Source organism: Carettochelys insculpta, chromosome 3 (genome assembly GCF_033958435.1).
Source record: "Carettochelys insculpta isolate YL-2023 chromosome 3, ASM3395843v1, whole genome shotgun sequence".
Classification (NCBI taxonomy): Eukaryota; Metazoa; Chordata; order Testudines; family Carettochelyidae; genus Carettochelys; species Carettochelys insculpta.
In genome coordinates this window covers 69,724,387-69,742,589 of record NC_134139.1, presented here as the reverse complement: position 1 = coordinate 69,742,589, position 18,203 = coordinate 69,724,387, and the positions used below count along the sequence as shown (strand labels likewise).

Sequence of the window (18,203 nt, the reverse complement as noted above, 5' to 3'; positions counted from 1 at the left end):
TGCCCCCAACATGGCATGAGCCAGGGCAAGCCCTGCTCCTGCCGGGAGGGCTGGGTGGACCTCTAGCTGCTGCTGCTGCTGCTGCTGGGGGTCCATGACTGCGGCGCTCGGGGTCTGTGTGCCTATTTGGCTCCTCAGACCGCATGCTGTGCAGGCTGAGTGTATGTGGGAGGGGCCCTTTAAGGGAGCAGCTAGCTGTTGCCCCGGAAGCGCTAGTCCGCCCGTTGACCCTGTCTGCAGCTGTGCCTGGCATCCCTATTTCGATGTGTGCTACTTTGACGTGTAGACGTTCCCTCGCTGCACCTATTTCGATGTTGGGCTGAGCAACGTCGAAGTTGAACATCGACGTTGCCGGCCCTGGAGGACGTGTAGACGTTATTCATCGAAATAGACTATTTCGATGTTGGCTGCACGTGTAGACGTAGCCTGAGTGATGTAGCTAAAAGCTTTTTTTCAGGTCTCCACCTCAGGAAGGATGTATACAATATGATGGCATCACCAGCTGTACAGAAAGAAAAGTACAATAGTACCTCCAAATGCATGATTTCGAGTTGCACTTAACTCACATTGGCTGCGTCTACACGTGCACTCTACTTCGAAGTAGCGGCAGTAACTTCGAAATAGCGCCCGTCACGTCTACACGTGTTGGGCGCTATTTCGAAGTTGAAATCGACGTTAGGCGGCGAGACGTCGAAGTCGCTAACCCCATGAGCGGATGGGAATAGCGCCCTACTTCGACGTTCAACATCGAAGTAGGGACGTGTAGACGATCCGCGTCCCGCAACATCGAAATAGCGGGGTCCTCCATGGCGGCCATCAGCTGGGGGGTTGAGAGATACTCTCTCTCCAGCCCTTGCGGGGCTCTGTGGTCACCGTGGGCAGCAGCCCTTAGCCCAGGGCTTCTGGCTGCTGCTGCTGCAGCTGGGGGTCCGTGCTGCATATACAGGGTCTGCAACTAGTTGTTGGCTCTGTGTATCTTGCACTGTTTAATGAAAGTGTGTCTGGGAGGGGCCCTTTAAGGGAGCGACTTGCTGTTGAGTCCGCCCCGTGACCCTGTCTGCAGCTGTGCCTGGCTCCCTTATTTCGATGTGTGCTACTTTGGCGTGTAGACGTTCCCTCGCTGTGCCTATTTCGATGTTGGGCTGAGCAACGTCGAAGTTGAACATCGACGTTGCCAGCCCTGGAGGACGTGTAGACGTTATTCATCGAAATAGCCTATTTCGATGTCGCAACATCGAAATAAGCTATTTCGAAGTTGGGTGCACGTGTAGACGTAGCCATTAATAATCAAAATCCTGCTCCCTCAGCTCTGGCTCACCCCTTCCACACCCAGCTCCGGCTCAGCCCCTCAAAGGGCATGCGGCCCCAGCTCATCTCCAACCCCCAACCCCTGTAGCCCTAACCCCACCCCAGACTTAGCCCTGCTACCCCATTCCCACAGCCCCACCCACCACCAGGCTTAAGCCTCCCCAGCTGCCCGCCCCCCCAGCCCCAGGACTTACCTTTCAAAAGGAGCTCCAGGTGCTCCTGCTGCTTCTGAAGCTGCAGAATGTGTGGACTGCTGGGGAAAAAAAGCTGCCTCCCCAACTTAAGCAAAATTTGAGTTACACAAGGGCGCATGCGAGTGCAACCCTTGTGTAACTCGAGGGACTACTGTATAAGTTGACCCCAGTCATGGGCCTGCAAGCATCCCCATTCAAATCCTACCAGCAACATCAGATATCTTTAGCTTTTGTACATGCATCACTGGGACTCAAAAGTTATGAGGAATTAATGGTGAAAAAATAAATTACAGGAGCTTTGAAAAGAATCAGCCTATTTTGTACCCAAAGTAACTATTTCCAACTTCCAGTGGCTCAGCTTTAGTCTTTGAGGTCTGATATGTCCTTCTGTATTGCCTGTAGCAATATTACCTTAGGCTGCGATCTCCTTACAGCTGACCAAGTGAAGAGAGCTAAGGAACCACTTAATACTTTCACAGAATCATAGAATTATAAATCCCAGGGCTGGAAGGGCACTTAGGAGGTCACCTAATCCTGTCCACTGCCTGAATCAGGATCAACCCTAACTAAATCATCCCAGTCAGGACTTTTGTCAAGCCAGGACTTAAAAACCTCTAGGGATGGAGATTCCACCACCTCTCTCAGTAAAGCATTCCAGAGCTTCACCACCCTGCTGGTGAAATAGTTTTTCCTAATATCCAACCTACTCCTCTCCCTCTGTAACTTCAGACCATTGCTCCTTGTTCTGCCATCCTTCACTAATGAAAACAGCCTGTCTCCATTCTTTTTAGAGCCCCTCACTCTTCTCTTCTGTAAACTCAATAAGTGCAAGTCTCTTAGGCTTTCCTCATAGGTCATGTGCTCCAGCCCCCTAATCATTTTTGTTGCCCTCTGCTGAACCTCCTCCAATGCATCCACATCCTTTCTATACTGGGAGGGGGCCACAACTGGATGCAGTACTCCAGATGTGACCTGGCCAGTGGCAAGTAGAAGGGAATAATAACTTCTTTAGATCTGCTGGAAATGCTTCTCCTAATGCTCCCCAATATGCCATTAGCCTTCTTGGCTACAAGAGCATTCTGTTGACTCATATCCAGCCTCTCATCCACCGTAATCCCCAGGTGCTTTTCTGCTGCACTGCTACTTAGCCAGCTGGCACCCAGCCTGTAGCAATGCTTGGGAGTCTTCCCTCCCACATGCAGGACTCTGCACTTGTCCTTGTTGAACCTCATCCGATTTCTTTTGGCCCAGTCCTCCAGTTTACCTAGGCCCAGTGTGACCTAATGCTTTCATGGAACCTGGAGTCACTCTAAAATTCATCAGTAAGAGTACTACTTGTTCAGGCATCTTGATGGTCACCCACAGTACCTCAGATCTTTCTTGGCATTTGCATCTTCCAGGAAAGCATTCACTGGGACATTAGATCTTTCTGTGTGGTCAGCTGGTACAAACTGATTATAGCCCATAACAATACTGCTACACACACACACACACTCTAAAAATGAGCCACTAAAAACAGTTTTTTCAAAGCTTCTGTAACTTACTTTTGGAACAGGAATTCCTTATAATGTTAAAGACATAGCCAACACAGATGAATATATAACAGCTAAAGATGTTTCTGCTGACTCTGGAAGGAACTGATGGGGGTGCTGTATGGCTGTGAGGAAATATAATTAATATTTTCCTTTGGGTAGCCATGGTAATGCCACCATAATGTAGGCATATTTAGAAAGACGCAGTGTCTAATTCTCCTACTGAAGTTAAAAATTCTCCCAAAGGTCATTGCTTATCACTATAAAGACTCCATCCTTCATGTCCTTCCCCAGATATGAAGATTGCAGTCAGGTTAACTTTTTTCCTTGAGTGAATACTTGAGAAAACCCACATGCAGAGGTGAAAGTAAGCTGGTGCATGCCAGTGTGCCATTGTGGAAAAGTCAGCTGGGGCATGCTGTGACTTGCACTCTCCAGACGGTCTCCTGGGGCTCCTGCTGCAGGCTGGTGCTGGTGACCCAGTGCAGCCAGCCAAGAGAGGCAGGATGGTGTGAAAGGGGCTGGCTGGAGGTGCACAGTAGGGGAGGCATGAGCGCCCCAGATGGGCTACTGGTGCATCAGCACCTGTCCTGCTACCCCTGTCAGTGGATGCTGGGCAGTGCACATGCAGTCAGTACCGCACACAGCTGGCCCACAGCTCCCTTGTGACTGCACAGTGAACAGGAGCAGCAAGGTAGGGGCCCATAAACCACCCAGGTAAAGGTAACTCGGTAGCAAATGGAACTGCCCCAGGAGCCACGCCCCACTACACACATGCACCAGTCCCATGCCCTGAGCCTCCCTGCATACTCCCAGCCCTCTGCCCTGACTCCTGCCCTCCAGTACACACCTCAACCCCCTTCCCTGAGCTTCTCACACACCCAACCCTGACTTCTGCACCCCACGGCCCCAGCCTCATGCCTTGACTCCTGCCCCCCCAACCACCCCAACCTTCTTCCTTGAGCTCCCTGCACTCCACAACTCACAAATTTCTTACAGGGACTGCCCTTTCACAACCCTAAACATGCCCTGAGCCTCTCCCCACACGGGTGGCATGTTGTGATAAGACAGTCTCTGGGAGAACTCTAAGTCACTCTCACTCCTGCCCATATGTTATCGATACAATTTTATTAAACAGTCACTTTAACTAACCAATTAATTTTTGGAGAGGCCTAAAGAGAATTAGTGCTATTTCCACAGCTTACATGGTAGATGAATAATTGTAATAGGAATGACATTATGCCATTCGTGTAAATACCACACTTCTATGAGCAATGTCACATTATAGTAGACTGGCAGACAAGCTTATAATACAAGTCCATCTTTTGTGGAATTAAAATAGAAGCAAGAACACAACAGCCTAAAACACTACAAAATATCAGCACCTATGTCAAAAACTATTTTAAAATTTAGGGCGGGGAGAGAGATAGTGACTCAAAGTCTTAGTCAACAAGACTGATAGTTACTCCAACAAAATTAGTCCTGGTATCACAAAAAGGGCCAAAATTGTATTTAAACAGGTGATAAAATAGCAAGTAAACTTGCAAATTAGAGTTCATAATCTTCCACATAGTGTTCACCTTAGACTCATTCAAAACAGAACATGAGGGTGGTTAATTAGACTTCCATGAGTTTTTTAAAGGAAGTACTTCACAAATAGTGGGAAAACTTCTAATTTTAGAACCAACAATAAACTCTATCCTGTCCTTGTCACAAACTGAAAAAAGAAAATAACCTCAAGTTCTGAAAACAAAATCATAAGATACAGCACAAGAAAAAAGCCAGTATTAGTAGTTCTATTCACAATCCAGCTTCCAGCCAGAACTGAAAGTATCGCTGAGACAGAAGAGTTATATATGAAGAAGTCTTGATGCTCAAACACTAATGGTTCCAGTATTCTTCAATCTTCTAATTCAGTTTTTAATTGATGACTGAAATAGACTCCATAGGAAAGGATAAAAAAGTATTCATTCAGAATGTTCATACTTGCCTGAAGCTAATACGAGGGAAATGTAGGACTCTTCCTAAGATATGTTGGCACCACCTATGTGTCATATTTCAGTATTTTATAATGAGGCGGGCATCTAAAAATATAATGCAGCTGCTTTTCTATTAAAAGAAAAAATTACTCACAGATGCTCAATAATGCTAACATAGAAGAGTTTTCAGAGGAGGTATTATGCTGATAAAAGGAACTATTTACCTGTGTTAATGCTTTTCGCTACACAGATTTAAATTAGTCATTTATGCACTGTAAAATTAACTCAAATATTTTCAATGGGTTTTCTATGAAATGTGCAATATACTTTCTGGCTACATCTGCACTAGAAGCACATGTCTACAGATGTTACCTTCGGAAGAGAAAAAGTGATCTTTTGATCCACTCTGTCAAAAAAGCCCCCCGTCCCCCCCCCGTCCCCCAGCGCCACCTGCCAGGAACGTCTATGTAACCCATACACCTATGTGTGGATAACTGTCACTTGTAGTGGTACCTAGACCACTTCACAGAGGAAGAATGAGCATCCTCTGCAGCCTAAGCTGAGAGCCAGCTGGCTTTTAGCTTAAGCTGCAGAGACGCCTGCACTATGCTTTAGAGATCCCAGGTTTAGTCCTGCTTGTGGGCAGTTGCATAGATGTGGCTTTTTAAAATGCATTTTGTGTTGAAGAAGCTCCACAACTTTTGTTGACAAAACCCTAGTTTTGGCTACAAAATTCTCTAGTATAGACGCAGCCTGTGTATATATGAACATGGGATACTGGAAGAAGAGGCCAAAATCTAAATTGCCTCATTTTACACTCTTATGTTTCCTTCATCCTCCTTTTCTGGACAAACCAATCATCCTTCGTCACTTCCTTAGCTTGGTAACTAACCAGAAACTAACAATGGGTAAGAGATGAGCTTCTTTACTGTAATGTTTGTGGTTTTGTTGGGGCTTGGCATCTCTGGTGAAAAGTAACTCCTGGCTCAATAAATACCCTGACTTTTGAAAAAGGTCAGAACCAGACCTTGGAATTCAGACACTCTCTCTATCATGAGCCGAATTTCAGAACTGAACCGAAACACACCTGATTCTCATAAAAGGCAGATACAGATCAGATCTCCGATCCAAACCTTGTGACTTAGGACCATCTCAAATCATCCAAATTCTTCAAAACAAAAAGCAGTCAAGTAGCACTTTAAAGACTAGCAAAATAGTTTATTAGGTGAGCTTTCGTGGGATAGACCCACTTCTTCAGACCATAGCCAGACCAGAACAGACTCAATATTTAAGACACAGAGAACCAAAAACAGTAAGCAAGGAGGACAAATCAGAAAAAGATAATCAAGGTGAGCAAATCAGAGAGTGGAGGGGTGCGGGGGGGAAGGTCAAAAATTAGATTGAGCCAAGTATGCAGACGAGCCCCTATAGTGATTCAGAAAGTTCCCATCACTATTTAAACCATGTGTTAATGTGCCCAATTTGAATATAAAAGACAGCTCGGCTGCTTCTCTTTCCAGAAGGGTGTGATAATGGATTTCCTCACCTTGATTATCTTTTTTTGATTTGTCCTCCTTGCTTACTGTTTTTGGTTCTCTGTGTCTTAAATATTGAGTCTGTTCTGGTCTGGCTATGGTCTGAAGAAGTGGGTCTGTCCCACGAAAGCTCACCTAATAAACTATTTTGCTAGTCTTTAAAGTGCTACTTGACTGCTTTTTTGTTTTGATAGTGTATAGACTAGCACAGCTTCCTCTCTGTTACAAATTCTTCAAGTTTTCTGTACAACAACCAGTCTTTCCTTTCATGGCTGGACTGGGCCAGGACTTAGAGCAGTGTTCTCTCTATTTTTTCTATCCATGTGCCCAGTAAATTTTGCCATGTGCACCAAGGCATGTGCAGCTGTCCTTCACTAACAGAAACACACACTGTCAGCAGAAGGGCTGTGGATGCTCTGCTAATCAGCTGGGAGGCATCTGAATCTCTCCTGGGCAACCACACAGGGAATCAACTGACAGGGCCTGATTTAGGGAGACCTAGGCTGTGATTCCAGGCAGTCCAGACTGCATGTAATTAGACTCAAGCAAGAGTGGAAGTAACAACTACAAGGTTAAATCTGTGCTCAGCACCCTTAATAAAATTTTTGCTGTGTATTCACTACAGTCAAGGCCTACCTTTAATCTGTCACAAGAGGTATTACACATTCTTTTTATTTCTCATGGGTAGAAATATCAGATTGTCAACCCACACAATCATGCTGTATAAATATCATATTGGGACAAGCCATCCAACACAACTACATTTAAACCATGGCATTCAAAATATCTGAAGATTTAAAATTTAACCATTCATTCATCCACAATATACCCAGCCCAAATGTACATAACTTTTTCTAGTAATTTCTAATACATATTCTAATTTTTATTAAAAGAAGTTTGTTAATTTGGCAGATCTGTGCTCTACTCACTTAGTACAGTTCATTCTTCCTGAATACCATGCCAAAATGCAGCGAAACTTCCTAGTTACCACAGCCAGTTCTTAGAAAATGGAGGAGCATTCTGTTCTGAAATTTTTTTCAAAATTCCTGTGATGTAGCAGCTACAGCTAAACCATCATACTTGAAGCTTTAAGTGCAGCTGGTATTATCTGAAATCAAATGATTTATGTTTTAACAACCTCTTCTCACACTCTAAATGCAGGAGTTATAGTGTATTTGGGAAAACAACGATAAGTCCTGTGACTAACAGATTTACTGGAGCATAAGCTTTCGTGGGCTAAGACTCACTTGGTCAGATGCAGTATATTTTTGCATACAGCAGGGGTGGCCAACCCACAGCTCTCAAGATGCATGTGTCTATTTGAGTGAAGAAATACGGTCCCCGCTCCAAGCTGCACGCCAGTACTTACCAACCATTCTGCATATGCGCCCCACCCGCCCCCCGGCTTGGAGGGAGAGGCACGTGGCAGCAGCAGTGCTGGCAGCAGCAGCAGCTCCAGTGAGTTGCCAGCATTGGGTTAGAGTGGCAGGCACTGGGGGTGCCTGGCTGTGGGACAGGGGAGGGGAATTGGTCTAGATTATGGGAGAACAGGGGATGCCTGGCTCTAGGGGAGGACATTGAACCAAGTGTTAGATATATAGATATTCAAAATATATATAGATCTGTAATCATATAAATGTAGGTCTATATAATGTATGGATATCTCTGTAGAGATATAGTATAGATGTACATATGACATATATATCTATACAGAGATAGACAGATATAGATATATTAAAATAAATATAGAATGCATAGCTCATTACACTCTATTCACAGTTATTTTGGCTCTTCAATTCTAACTGGTTGGCCATCCCAGGACTACAGTATCACATTTGCTAGGGGTCTGTTAGCTATGCCAGGTCCCTGGGCAGGATGAGGAGGGCTGGTTGCATGCTCCTGGAAGGGGCAGGGCCAAGGGCAGAGGAGCTTTAGCAGTGATTTAAAGGATTCAGGGCTCTGGGCACCACAGAAGCAGCCAGAGCCCCAGACCCTTTTGAATCACCAGGCCCTGGGGCAACTGCCCTCTTTGTCCCCGTCTGTTGGTGGGCCTGCATTTTCATCCTGTCATATGTACCTATGTACTTTTAAAATACATATGTTTGCTGCCTCTTTCTAGAACTCTGCTTGGGAGTTTTCACTCAAGACCACGACACCTGTAAGAGTAGTTAAAGGAATCAAAAACAAACATAGACTTTAAATCCAGAAGGGACTATTATGGTCATCTAGTCTGACCTTCTCCACATTACAGTAATAGATGGATGAGGTTCTGTGACTGCAATAGGTCCATAACCTCTGGCTAAGTTACTGAAGTCATCAAATTATGATTTAAAGACTTCCCATTACAGAGAATCTACCATTTACACTATCTTAAGTCTACAAGCAACCTGGATCCTACGCTGCACAGGAAGGGGAACTCTCCCCCTTCCCCCCCCAACCCCGCAAGGTCTCTGCCAATCTGAGCAGGGGAATTTCCATTCCTGGCACAAAAATAACATGATGGATTATATTACATGACACCCAAATATGAGAAAAGTGACCTACTATGTAAAACCTGTTTTTAAAAAACACCATAGCAAAAACAAGTAAATAGACATTACAGTTTTGCTTTCCTATATATTTTATATATGTCGACAATACACTTCATCAATGAAAATGGATTTTTAAGAGGAAAAAATGACGTTAGTGGGGAAAAAATGTGTTTGATTACAGCAGCTTTAGAACAATAATTACAAAACCTAACTACTTTTATTATCTCTTATGCAATAATTATTGCATCCATTACATGTCTGAAATGTTACAGTGAAACTTGGTGTTAAGTATACATAAAATGCAGTGAAATACTGTGTTCTGAAGGAACTGAATCAAATCTATTAGCTGCAATAATATTTTTAGAAAATGTAATATTATGACAACCACTCTGCCCACGTTTATTTACTATATAAATATACATAAGCACAAAGAGTTTTTGTACACTATTGCAAAGTTAAAGCAAAGGTACTCCAGTGATACCCACCCTTATGTACATACACATGTGCAAAGTTTTCCAGACTTGTCTGCATCCAAATCTTAAAATTATATTTAGTCCCCTAAGTAAAATAGCCTGATTACCTAAGTTTCTGGACATTCCAAAATACCACTGAAGTCAGTAGCATCTTTGAAAATAAGGCATGCAATACACATCAATTTGTGACTAACAAAAATATTTGTAATCTCTAGAAAGAACAGTCTATTACCAAATCTCTGATGATACATCAATTACTCTGACTAGTGAAGAAGCACTGACATTAATTAATTGGTATAAACTTTTTTAAGAAAACAAATAAGGGTTGATTTTGCCATTTTAAGCAAACACAAAATAATTACAATACCCTAAATTCTTGGGGTAAACAGGTACTTAAAACATTTTGCATCTGAGTTTGTGTGAAAGTCTCTCTTTCACCACTACCACAATTTACGAGTTTTTTTCGTATAATTTAATTGTATTTAAAGGAGTCCAGTTCCCAAATAATGATAGCTTTGTCCCCTTACTTTAAACATAGTCTTTTTCCACTAACCCATCTCAAATTCCCCAAGCAACCTCTCTAATTGAAGTACACTAGCCAAATAAATCCCATTATTGAATTCAATGTCTGAAAGTTTGTTGATTGATGTTGTTGTTTAAACATTTATAATGTTGGGAAAAGTATTTGCAGAAAGAATCCTTGAAATACAGGGTTTTTAAAAAAATACTATTGATTGGAAAACATAAAATAGCCACACACCACATATATAATTAACACTTTAAATGCTTTGGAAATAGCCAGTTAATTAGCCATAGAACATTTGCTATTTGAAAAGCAAAATATAGAGTATGTAATATTTTATTCATTTTATAATTAAATTATTTTAATAGGGAATATTCTAATTCAATGTTAAAATGTTTTATCACCACAAATTAACTGTCCTCCTTACATGGGAATAGTAGATGAAATAAACTAATTACAGGACTGCCACCTGACATATATAAAAAGAAATAAAACATGAATGAATGTGTAACGCATGCATTATAGACCAAATGTTCCTGAACACTTTGCAAATTTGGCATATGCATCTGTGTTTTTAAAATTTAGAGCAAGAGGTTAGGTTATTTCTTAAAAGACTACAGATAAGCCAGCTGTGATACCAGTCTAACATTTCATGCACTCCAGCTATGTCTACACCAGCAAGTTTTTTTTTTTCAAAAAAGCCAGGGCTCCTTCGAAAAATCCCATGGAGTGTCTACACACAAAATGTGTTCTTTCAGTATTAAATCACAACAATGCAGCACTTTTCCCCTCATCCCTCTTCCTCTCCCAGACTTCATCTACACTACGAGATAAAATTGAATTTATAGGAGTTAGTTCGACATTAAAACTTCATTACCTTCACTGTAAATGTCTTTAGCTGGATTTAGTCTGCCCTAACAGCGATAAAAAAATGTTGATATTAATGAATGGGTATCTTGAGTTTAAAATGTCAGATAAATGCTAGTGTGGAAGCACCATGTCTTTCATTTGAATTTATTAGCCTCCACAAGTGTCCTGTATGTATCCCACAAAGCTATGCACTGCACCTAGCTCTCAGCTCTCCTCTATTATTGGGAGCCAGGAAACTGACCAGGGCTGCTGAGCTGTCAGTTTTCCACTCCTGCAGTATTTTTGGAGCTGAAAAATTGACCATGGCTGCTGTGCTGTCAGTTTCCTGGGTCCTGCAGCTTGGGGGAGCTGGGATATTGACCAGGGCTGTTGCACTGTCAGTCTCCCCTGTTCTTCAAGCTGTAGAGACCCAGGAAACTGACAGCGCTGCTGCACCTGGCTCCCAGTTCCTCACTATTAGCAGGAGCTGGAAAACTGACCAGGGCTGCTGTGCTGTCAGTTTCCCAGGTCCCACATGCTGTGGGGATTGACAACAGTGCTGCACCTGGCTCCAGGTTCAGAACAGAGCTGAGGGAACTGTGGGATAGGTTCCCACAATGCACTGCTGCAACAGTCGAGGTTTGGTGATTTGAGTGTGGAACCAATATGTCAAATTTGTTGGGACCCTGTGAGAAGTGAGGATACTCAAAATTGAATTTAAAAAAAAGCATTATAAAATCAATTTTAATAAATTTGAATTTATCTTGTAGTGTAGCTATAGCCCCAGATGAGGAAGAGTGACTTTTTCCAAAACATTCTTTCAGAAACACACATGTGTAGATGTCCCTGGGGCCCTTTTTTCAAAAGAGCAGTACTCATGGGGCAGGATTTTTTGATTCTTGGCCCATTCTTTCAAAAGAGCAGGGCCTGTGTGGATGCTCTCTATCAAAAGAGCAGATCGAAGTTTTCAATCTGCTTTGTGTGTGGACATACTCTTTCAAAAGAAGTTTTACAGAAGAGATATTCCAGAAGACCTTCTTTAGAAGGATTGCTGTAGTGTAGAGGTAGCCATCTAGTGTTGCTGTAAGTAGTGTAAAGTATACACATCATGTATACTAAATATTCCAATAATATAGGAAAGGACTGATATCAAGCCATCCTGCTCCCAGCTCCCGTTGTTGCACTCCTACAAATGGCACATCACAGCGGCAAGGTACATCAAGACAAGTGGAGGCAAAATATTTAAATAGTTACATTTCAGGGCAGGGGGGATAGGAAACCAGGAGTGAAAGTTCCCTAAAGTAATTTGTGCAGCTGTGTCCAAGAAAGTAAAAAGCCTCCTCTTACCTTTCTGTACACCAGCATGTTTGGGGATTCATCAGCCACCCCGTTGCTGCTTTGCCCATAACTATTTCCTTGTGCCATGTCCCAATGATATGATCCGCTGACAAAAGCTGCGCTGAGCAATCTGCCGCTGCGAAAGGTAAGCGCGATCTGAGTCAGGAACCTATAGCGGCAGGTCTCCTTCCCCACACCGATGCTTCAGCGAGTTGCTTTTCCCCTAACACGTTCCCATCATCAATTTCTCCGGCCCGATCCTTACACTGGGGCAAAGCCTAATTCCGCGTTTGCCTGTAAGTAAGGGAGGAGGACAAGGCACGAACCCGGTTTGCACTAGAATGACTTGCCCCTGGAGAGGGCTCCGTTGGCACACCCCCCAGCACGCTACGGTAAGGGCATCACCCTACAAACAGCTCCTTCGCCTCCCGCCCCGCACACTCACACACCCGCTCCGCTGGCACTCCCGCGGGTGGGCTCCGCCTTCCAGCGGCCGCCCCGAGCCCGCCGCCTCTCCAGCCGGTCGCAGTGCGCCCCGCACTCCCGCCCAGCAGCGGCTCCGGCTGCGGCACTTCCCCGGCCCGTGCGGCGCTCCCCACCTGCCCAGGGAGCCGCGAAAGCCCTTAGCTAGACGATCTGCCGCGTCCTGCGCCCCCTCCGCGGCCCCGGGCAGCGCTAGCTCGGGGAGGAGGACAGGCTGCGGGCGCAGAGCGGACTCGCCGGGCTCTGCTCCAGCCCGAGCCCTCCCCGCCGCGGGAGCGGAGGAGGTTGCACCGCGGCCCCCACCCGCAGCTGCACTCTGCGCCCGGCCCGGCGGCCCCGCACAGGCTGGGGCTGCCGGCCGCCCGAGCCCGGCCTTTCAGCACCGCGGACAGCAGGCGCCGGGCCGCCCCCCGCGGCAGGAGGAGCTCCCCGCCCTGCGGATGTACCTGCCCGGCCCAAGGTCACGGGCTGCGCGGCCGCGGCTCCTCTCCTCCGCCTCCTCCCGGCGCGGTCAGTGTCAGACGGCAGCTGAGGGCAGGATGCGCGGCTTGGGCATCACACAAACAAAGCGCGCGGCCGGGCTGCTGCTTCTGCCGCTGCCGCTGCCGCCGCGGCGCCCCCCCTCCCCCCGCCCGCCAGCCTCGCACGAGCGGCCGCCGCTGCTCCCCTCCCTGGAGCCGAGCTGCTCGTCACGTGAGGGAATGGAACGTCAAAGGTGTTGCTGCAGCGCCGGGCGGCTCGCGGCGCCGCCTGCTCCCTGGCTGCGGCTGCGGCTGCTGCTCTTGGCGCTGCCTTCCCCCCCGCCAGGCAGGCGGGCGCGGAGCTGCAGCCGCCTGCAGGCTGGGCAGCAAATTGGCAACGCGATTAGGCCAGGCGGGAGGGCGGGCCCAGACTAGGCTATGGGCAAATGGGATGGGTGAGGGAGGGTGGAGCTGGGGGAAAGTGTGTCACCGCCTGTCTCTTCCTCCAGCGTAAGGCGGTGGATGAGCCCCAGCCTGGCTACTAAGGGGAGAGGCCCATTCTGTGTAACGCTTCGGTCAGAGATGGGCACTTGCACGGGGCAGTGGCCTACTGTGCAGACGGGGTGCTCTTCCTGCAGCTTTCTGTGGGAAACTGAGGCGGGTCAGGGCCCCTGGAGTGAAATCCCCGCCCTTGCTCAGAGACCTGGATTTTATGCATTCGAAGTTGCTAAGCTGAAATTTCCACTCAAAATATGAGGAATAGCAGCAGGAACGAAGAGGACAGAGCCGCCTTGAGGGTGAAGAGATTTTCCTCGTGCATACTGCCCCCTGTGGAGTGTGCTTTGGGACAATCATTGCACTGCAGCTGAGAGACAGCCTTAGATGTAATTACAGACTCTTGCAGAAATGAGAGGAAGACTTTGTGTTCTCCAGACATCTCCTGATTGAGGTGTTCTCCTCAAGTGGTAGCAGGTGGTGTGTAAAACACAAAACCATCCCTCCCTCAAACAGCTTGCAAGCAAAGGGGCAGAGGAAGTTTTCTCTTGGGTCAAGAGAAGGGGAAGGATTTTGAGATGGGAGAGGGAAGTTTGAGAAAAGCAAAGGGGTGAAAGTAAGATTTTGGTGAGTCTATGAAAGCAAAAGAAAGGAGAAAATAGGTATAAAGAGTGAAAATACTGGTTAGGGAAAATGAGAAATGGAGGAGTGGACAAAAAGACTGAAGAAATTCTTGCTTCCTGCTAAGATCCCACATGGCATACTCTAAGCATGGGAACTAAGCCATGGAATTTGGATCTAAATCTAAACTTTCCAAACTCCAGGTTTGTTCCGACTCAGTGATCCAGTCAAGTCAATACAGAGAGAAAGATTCTGAATCACATTTCCTAAAGTATGCCTCTGGAGTTCCAAATTGGGTACGACCGCTTGAGTGGACAGTCCTAAAGTAATCTGATAGTTCAGTGATAGGGTTCTATTTCACACTAGATACAGTGAGAGAACTTGACTCAAAGTGTATTAAGGACACAAATCACATAAATCACTGGGGAGCATCAAAAAAAGGACAAATTCAGATACTCATTGTATCATATTGCCTTTTAATGGCTTTTTTCAGGGGGCTCTCAAGGGCAAAGCTACAGAGTAACTTTTTAAATGCAATTTTATCTTCTGCAAAACCTCACAGGAAACTATTAAATATTCACATATATTCCTTTCCTCCAATTACTCAGCTAACGGACAGAAGATGCATTTTAGTAATAGCATTAATTAGACTTGCACGGAAGAGAAATATCTGTGGGTTTCCAGTAGTATTTATTATTTTTGTACAGTAGTGCCTTCTTCTTGATTTAAGTGAGAAAAACAGAAAAAAGGAAGGCAACTGGTTCTGAAATCTTTACAGTATGGATAAAGTAGTTTATGTTTGGGGTTGGAAGAATTTGTTTTCTTTTTTTAAATTTTGGTACAGTTCAATGTTTCTTTTTATTTTTTTCTGGGTTAGAATTGAAATATTCACAGTTGCAGGAAATTGAGGAAATCAGACAAGTGGAGAAGTCAGGCAATAATTTGATGTTAATACATATGAAGTTTGAAAAATCTGAAATTTTTTTTATTAAATACAGATTGTCAACTAAGGCAGATCAAAATATGCAAAATAAGTGTCAAAACAAACTAAAATATTCGAGCAGCATTTTTCTTTGTAACTCCACCATGAAGCCACTGAGAGCTCCATGCTAGTCCCAAGCCCGGATGAAGGAGGAGGGTTGGTCAGATGTGTGTCGATGCACTGACTGTCAAACAACAATACGAATTAAATCTGATGCCAGTACAACTAAACGTTAACAGATGCTGGCTCGGATGTAACCTGCATAACCAAGGTCCGCGATACCAATCGAGCAATTGGGGTTGGGTCAATAAGTTGACTACTGAAAGAAAGCAGCAACGAAAGGTCCTGTGGCACCTTATAGACTAACAGAAAAGTTTAGAGCATGAGCTTTTGTGAGTTAACTCACTTCTTCAGATGCTGGTCCTGGAAATCTTCAAGGCCAAGTATAAATAGGCCAGGGCAAGGCTGGGGATAACGAGGTTAGCTCAGTCAGGAAGGCTGAGTTATATTGTCATCAGTAGATCTGGAGGTGTGAACTCCAAGAGAGGGGAAGCTGCTTTTGTATTTAGCCAGCCATTCACAGTCTTTGTTTAATCCTGAGCTGAGGGTATTGAATTTGCAGATGAATTGTAGCTCAGCAATTTCTCTTTGGAGTCTGGTCTTGAAATTTCTTTGCTGCAGGATAGCTACTTTTAAATCTGCTACTGTGTGGCCTGGGAGATTGAAGTGCTCTCCTATGGGTTTTTGTATATTGCCATTTCTGATGTCTGATTTGTGTGCATTTATTCTTTTACGTAGAGACTGTCCAGTTTGTCCGATGTATATGGCAGAGGGGCATTGCTGGCATGATGGCATAAATTACATTGGTAGATGTGCAGCTGAATGAACCCACGATGGTGTGGCTGATCCGGTTAGGTCCAACAGAACACCACTAGCCATCACCTACAGTCCTCAGCTAAAACCTCTACAGCTTATCATCAGGGATCTACAACCCATCCTGGACAATGATCCCACACTTTCACAGGCCTTGGGAGACATCAGAAATGGCAATATACAAAAACTCATAGGAGAGCACTTCAATCTCCCAGGACACACAGTAGCAGATTTAAAAGTAGCTATCCTGCAGCAAAGAAATTTCAAGACCAGACTCCAAAGAGAAATTGCTGAGCTACAATTCATCTGCAAATTCAATACCCTCAGCTCAGGATTAAACAAAGACTGTGAATGGCTGGCTAAATACAAAAGCAGCTTCCCCTCTCTTGGAGTTCACACCTCCAGATCTACTGATGACAATACAACTCAGCCTTCCTGACTGAGCTAACCTCGTTATCCCCAGCCTTGCTCTGACCTATTTATACCTGGCCTTGCAGATTTCCAGGACCAGCATCTGAAGAAGTGAGTTAACTCACAAAAGCTCATGCTCGAAACTTTTCTGTTAGTCTATAAGGTGCCACAGGACCCTTCGTTGCTGCTACAGATCCAAACTAACATGGCTACCCCTCTGATACTGAAAGAAACTTACACCAAACACATATGCTATCCATTAGAACATGGAATGTCCGAACACTGTGGGCAACTGGAAAATTAGAGCTGCTTTGGACGGAGATGGAGAGATACCAGTGTGATATACTTGGACTGGCAGAGATGCATTGGACGGGATCAAGAGAGATGCGGTTGCAAAGTCATTTGGTCAGGAAATGAAATGCAACATGAAGCAGGAGTTGGATTCCTTCTTAGCAAAACAGCTAGAAGAGCATTATTAGGATACAAACCACTGAGTGCAAGAATGATGGTTGCGCGATTTGAAGCAAAACCATTCAACATCTCAGTCATTCAGGTGTGTGCACCCACGTTGGACAGTATGGAGGAAGAGACTGAGCTATTCTATAAAGACTTGATAAAGACAGTGGAGGAGATACCGAAGAAAGATGTGTTGATCATCGGAGGAGAATGGAATGTGAAGGTTGGAACAGATAATGAAGGTGGTTGGGAGAGAGTCATGGGAAGGTTTGGATGTGGAGAAAGAAATGGGCGAGGTGAGAAATTGTTAGAGTTTGCTACAGAGAATGAGATGGTGATTTGCAAAATGAGATTCCAACAAAAGGACTGTAGAAAGTGGACATGGCGATCAAATGACGGGAAGTCCAAGAACATGATCGATATGATTTTGATAAGAAGAAGATGGATAACATCGGTACAGCAGTGCCGAACTTTCTAAGGAGTGGATATAGACTCAGACCACAGTCTAGTGATTGCAAACAATAAAACTCAAAAGAAAAGGTAAGACACAGTTTAAGAAAAGATGTGGCGAGGCTATGTGAGGAAGAAACAGGGAATGCATACAGAACAGCGCTCGAAGAAAAGATTAAGAATATCGCCACAGAGAAAGACCTAGGTAAGAGAGTCGCAGGGATAGCCATTGCTATAGAAAAGGCAATTGAGCAGACTGTTCCAGAAGAAGAAAAGATCAATAAGAAGTGGATTACCCAGAATATACTGAAGTTGGTTCAAGAGAAAAGAGCGTTGAAGATCAGAAGAGATGTTTCTGAGATGGCAGAACAGCAAAATAGGGTGAAATGCAATGAGGTAAGGAAAGCAGCCAGAAAGGATAAGGAGAAATGGTTAAAGGAGCAATGTGAAGATATCAGGGGGTATTATGGCAAATGGAAGACCATGGAGGTGTATAAGACAATTAGGAATAGTAATAGGAAATGGCAACCAAAGCAGATGGCGATCAAAGATGAGAATGAAGAAGTGCTCATGAACAGGGAGAAGATTGTGCAGCAATGGATGAGATATTGCACCAATCTATACAAAGCACAGTTGAACCCGACTGTCTCAGAGAGACTGATTGAAGAATTGAAAGAGAGATCTCCCCCGAGCACCAAGAGCGAGACCG

The 18,203-nt window shown here is 44.9% G+C and overlaps 1 protein-coding gene across 1 annotated transcript in view; it reads right to left on the bottom strand.

The window, feature by feature from the left end:
* RGS7 (regulator of G protein signaling 7) overlaps window positions 1-13,290 on the bottom strand; it is a 522,791-nt gene extending 509,501 nt beyond the window's left edge. The window contains exons 1-2 of the mRNA XM_074988640.1: window positions 13,192-13,290; window positions 12,272-12,398 (exon numbers count right to left, since the gene is read on the bottom strand). Of these exons, the coding sequence (XP_074844741.1) occupies window positions 12,272-12,349 (78 nt within the window). The 5' untranslated portion in view covers window positions 12,350-12,398; window positions 13,192-13,290. The remainder of the gene's footprint in view (window positions 1-12,271; window positions 12,399-13,191) is intronic.
* Between the last annotated feature and the right edge of the window lie 4,913 nt (window positions 13,291-18,203).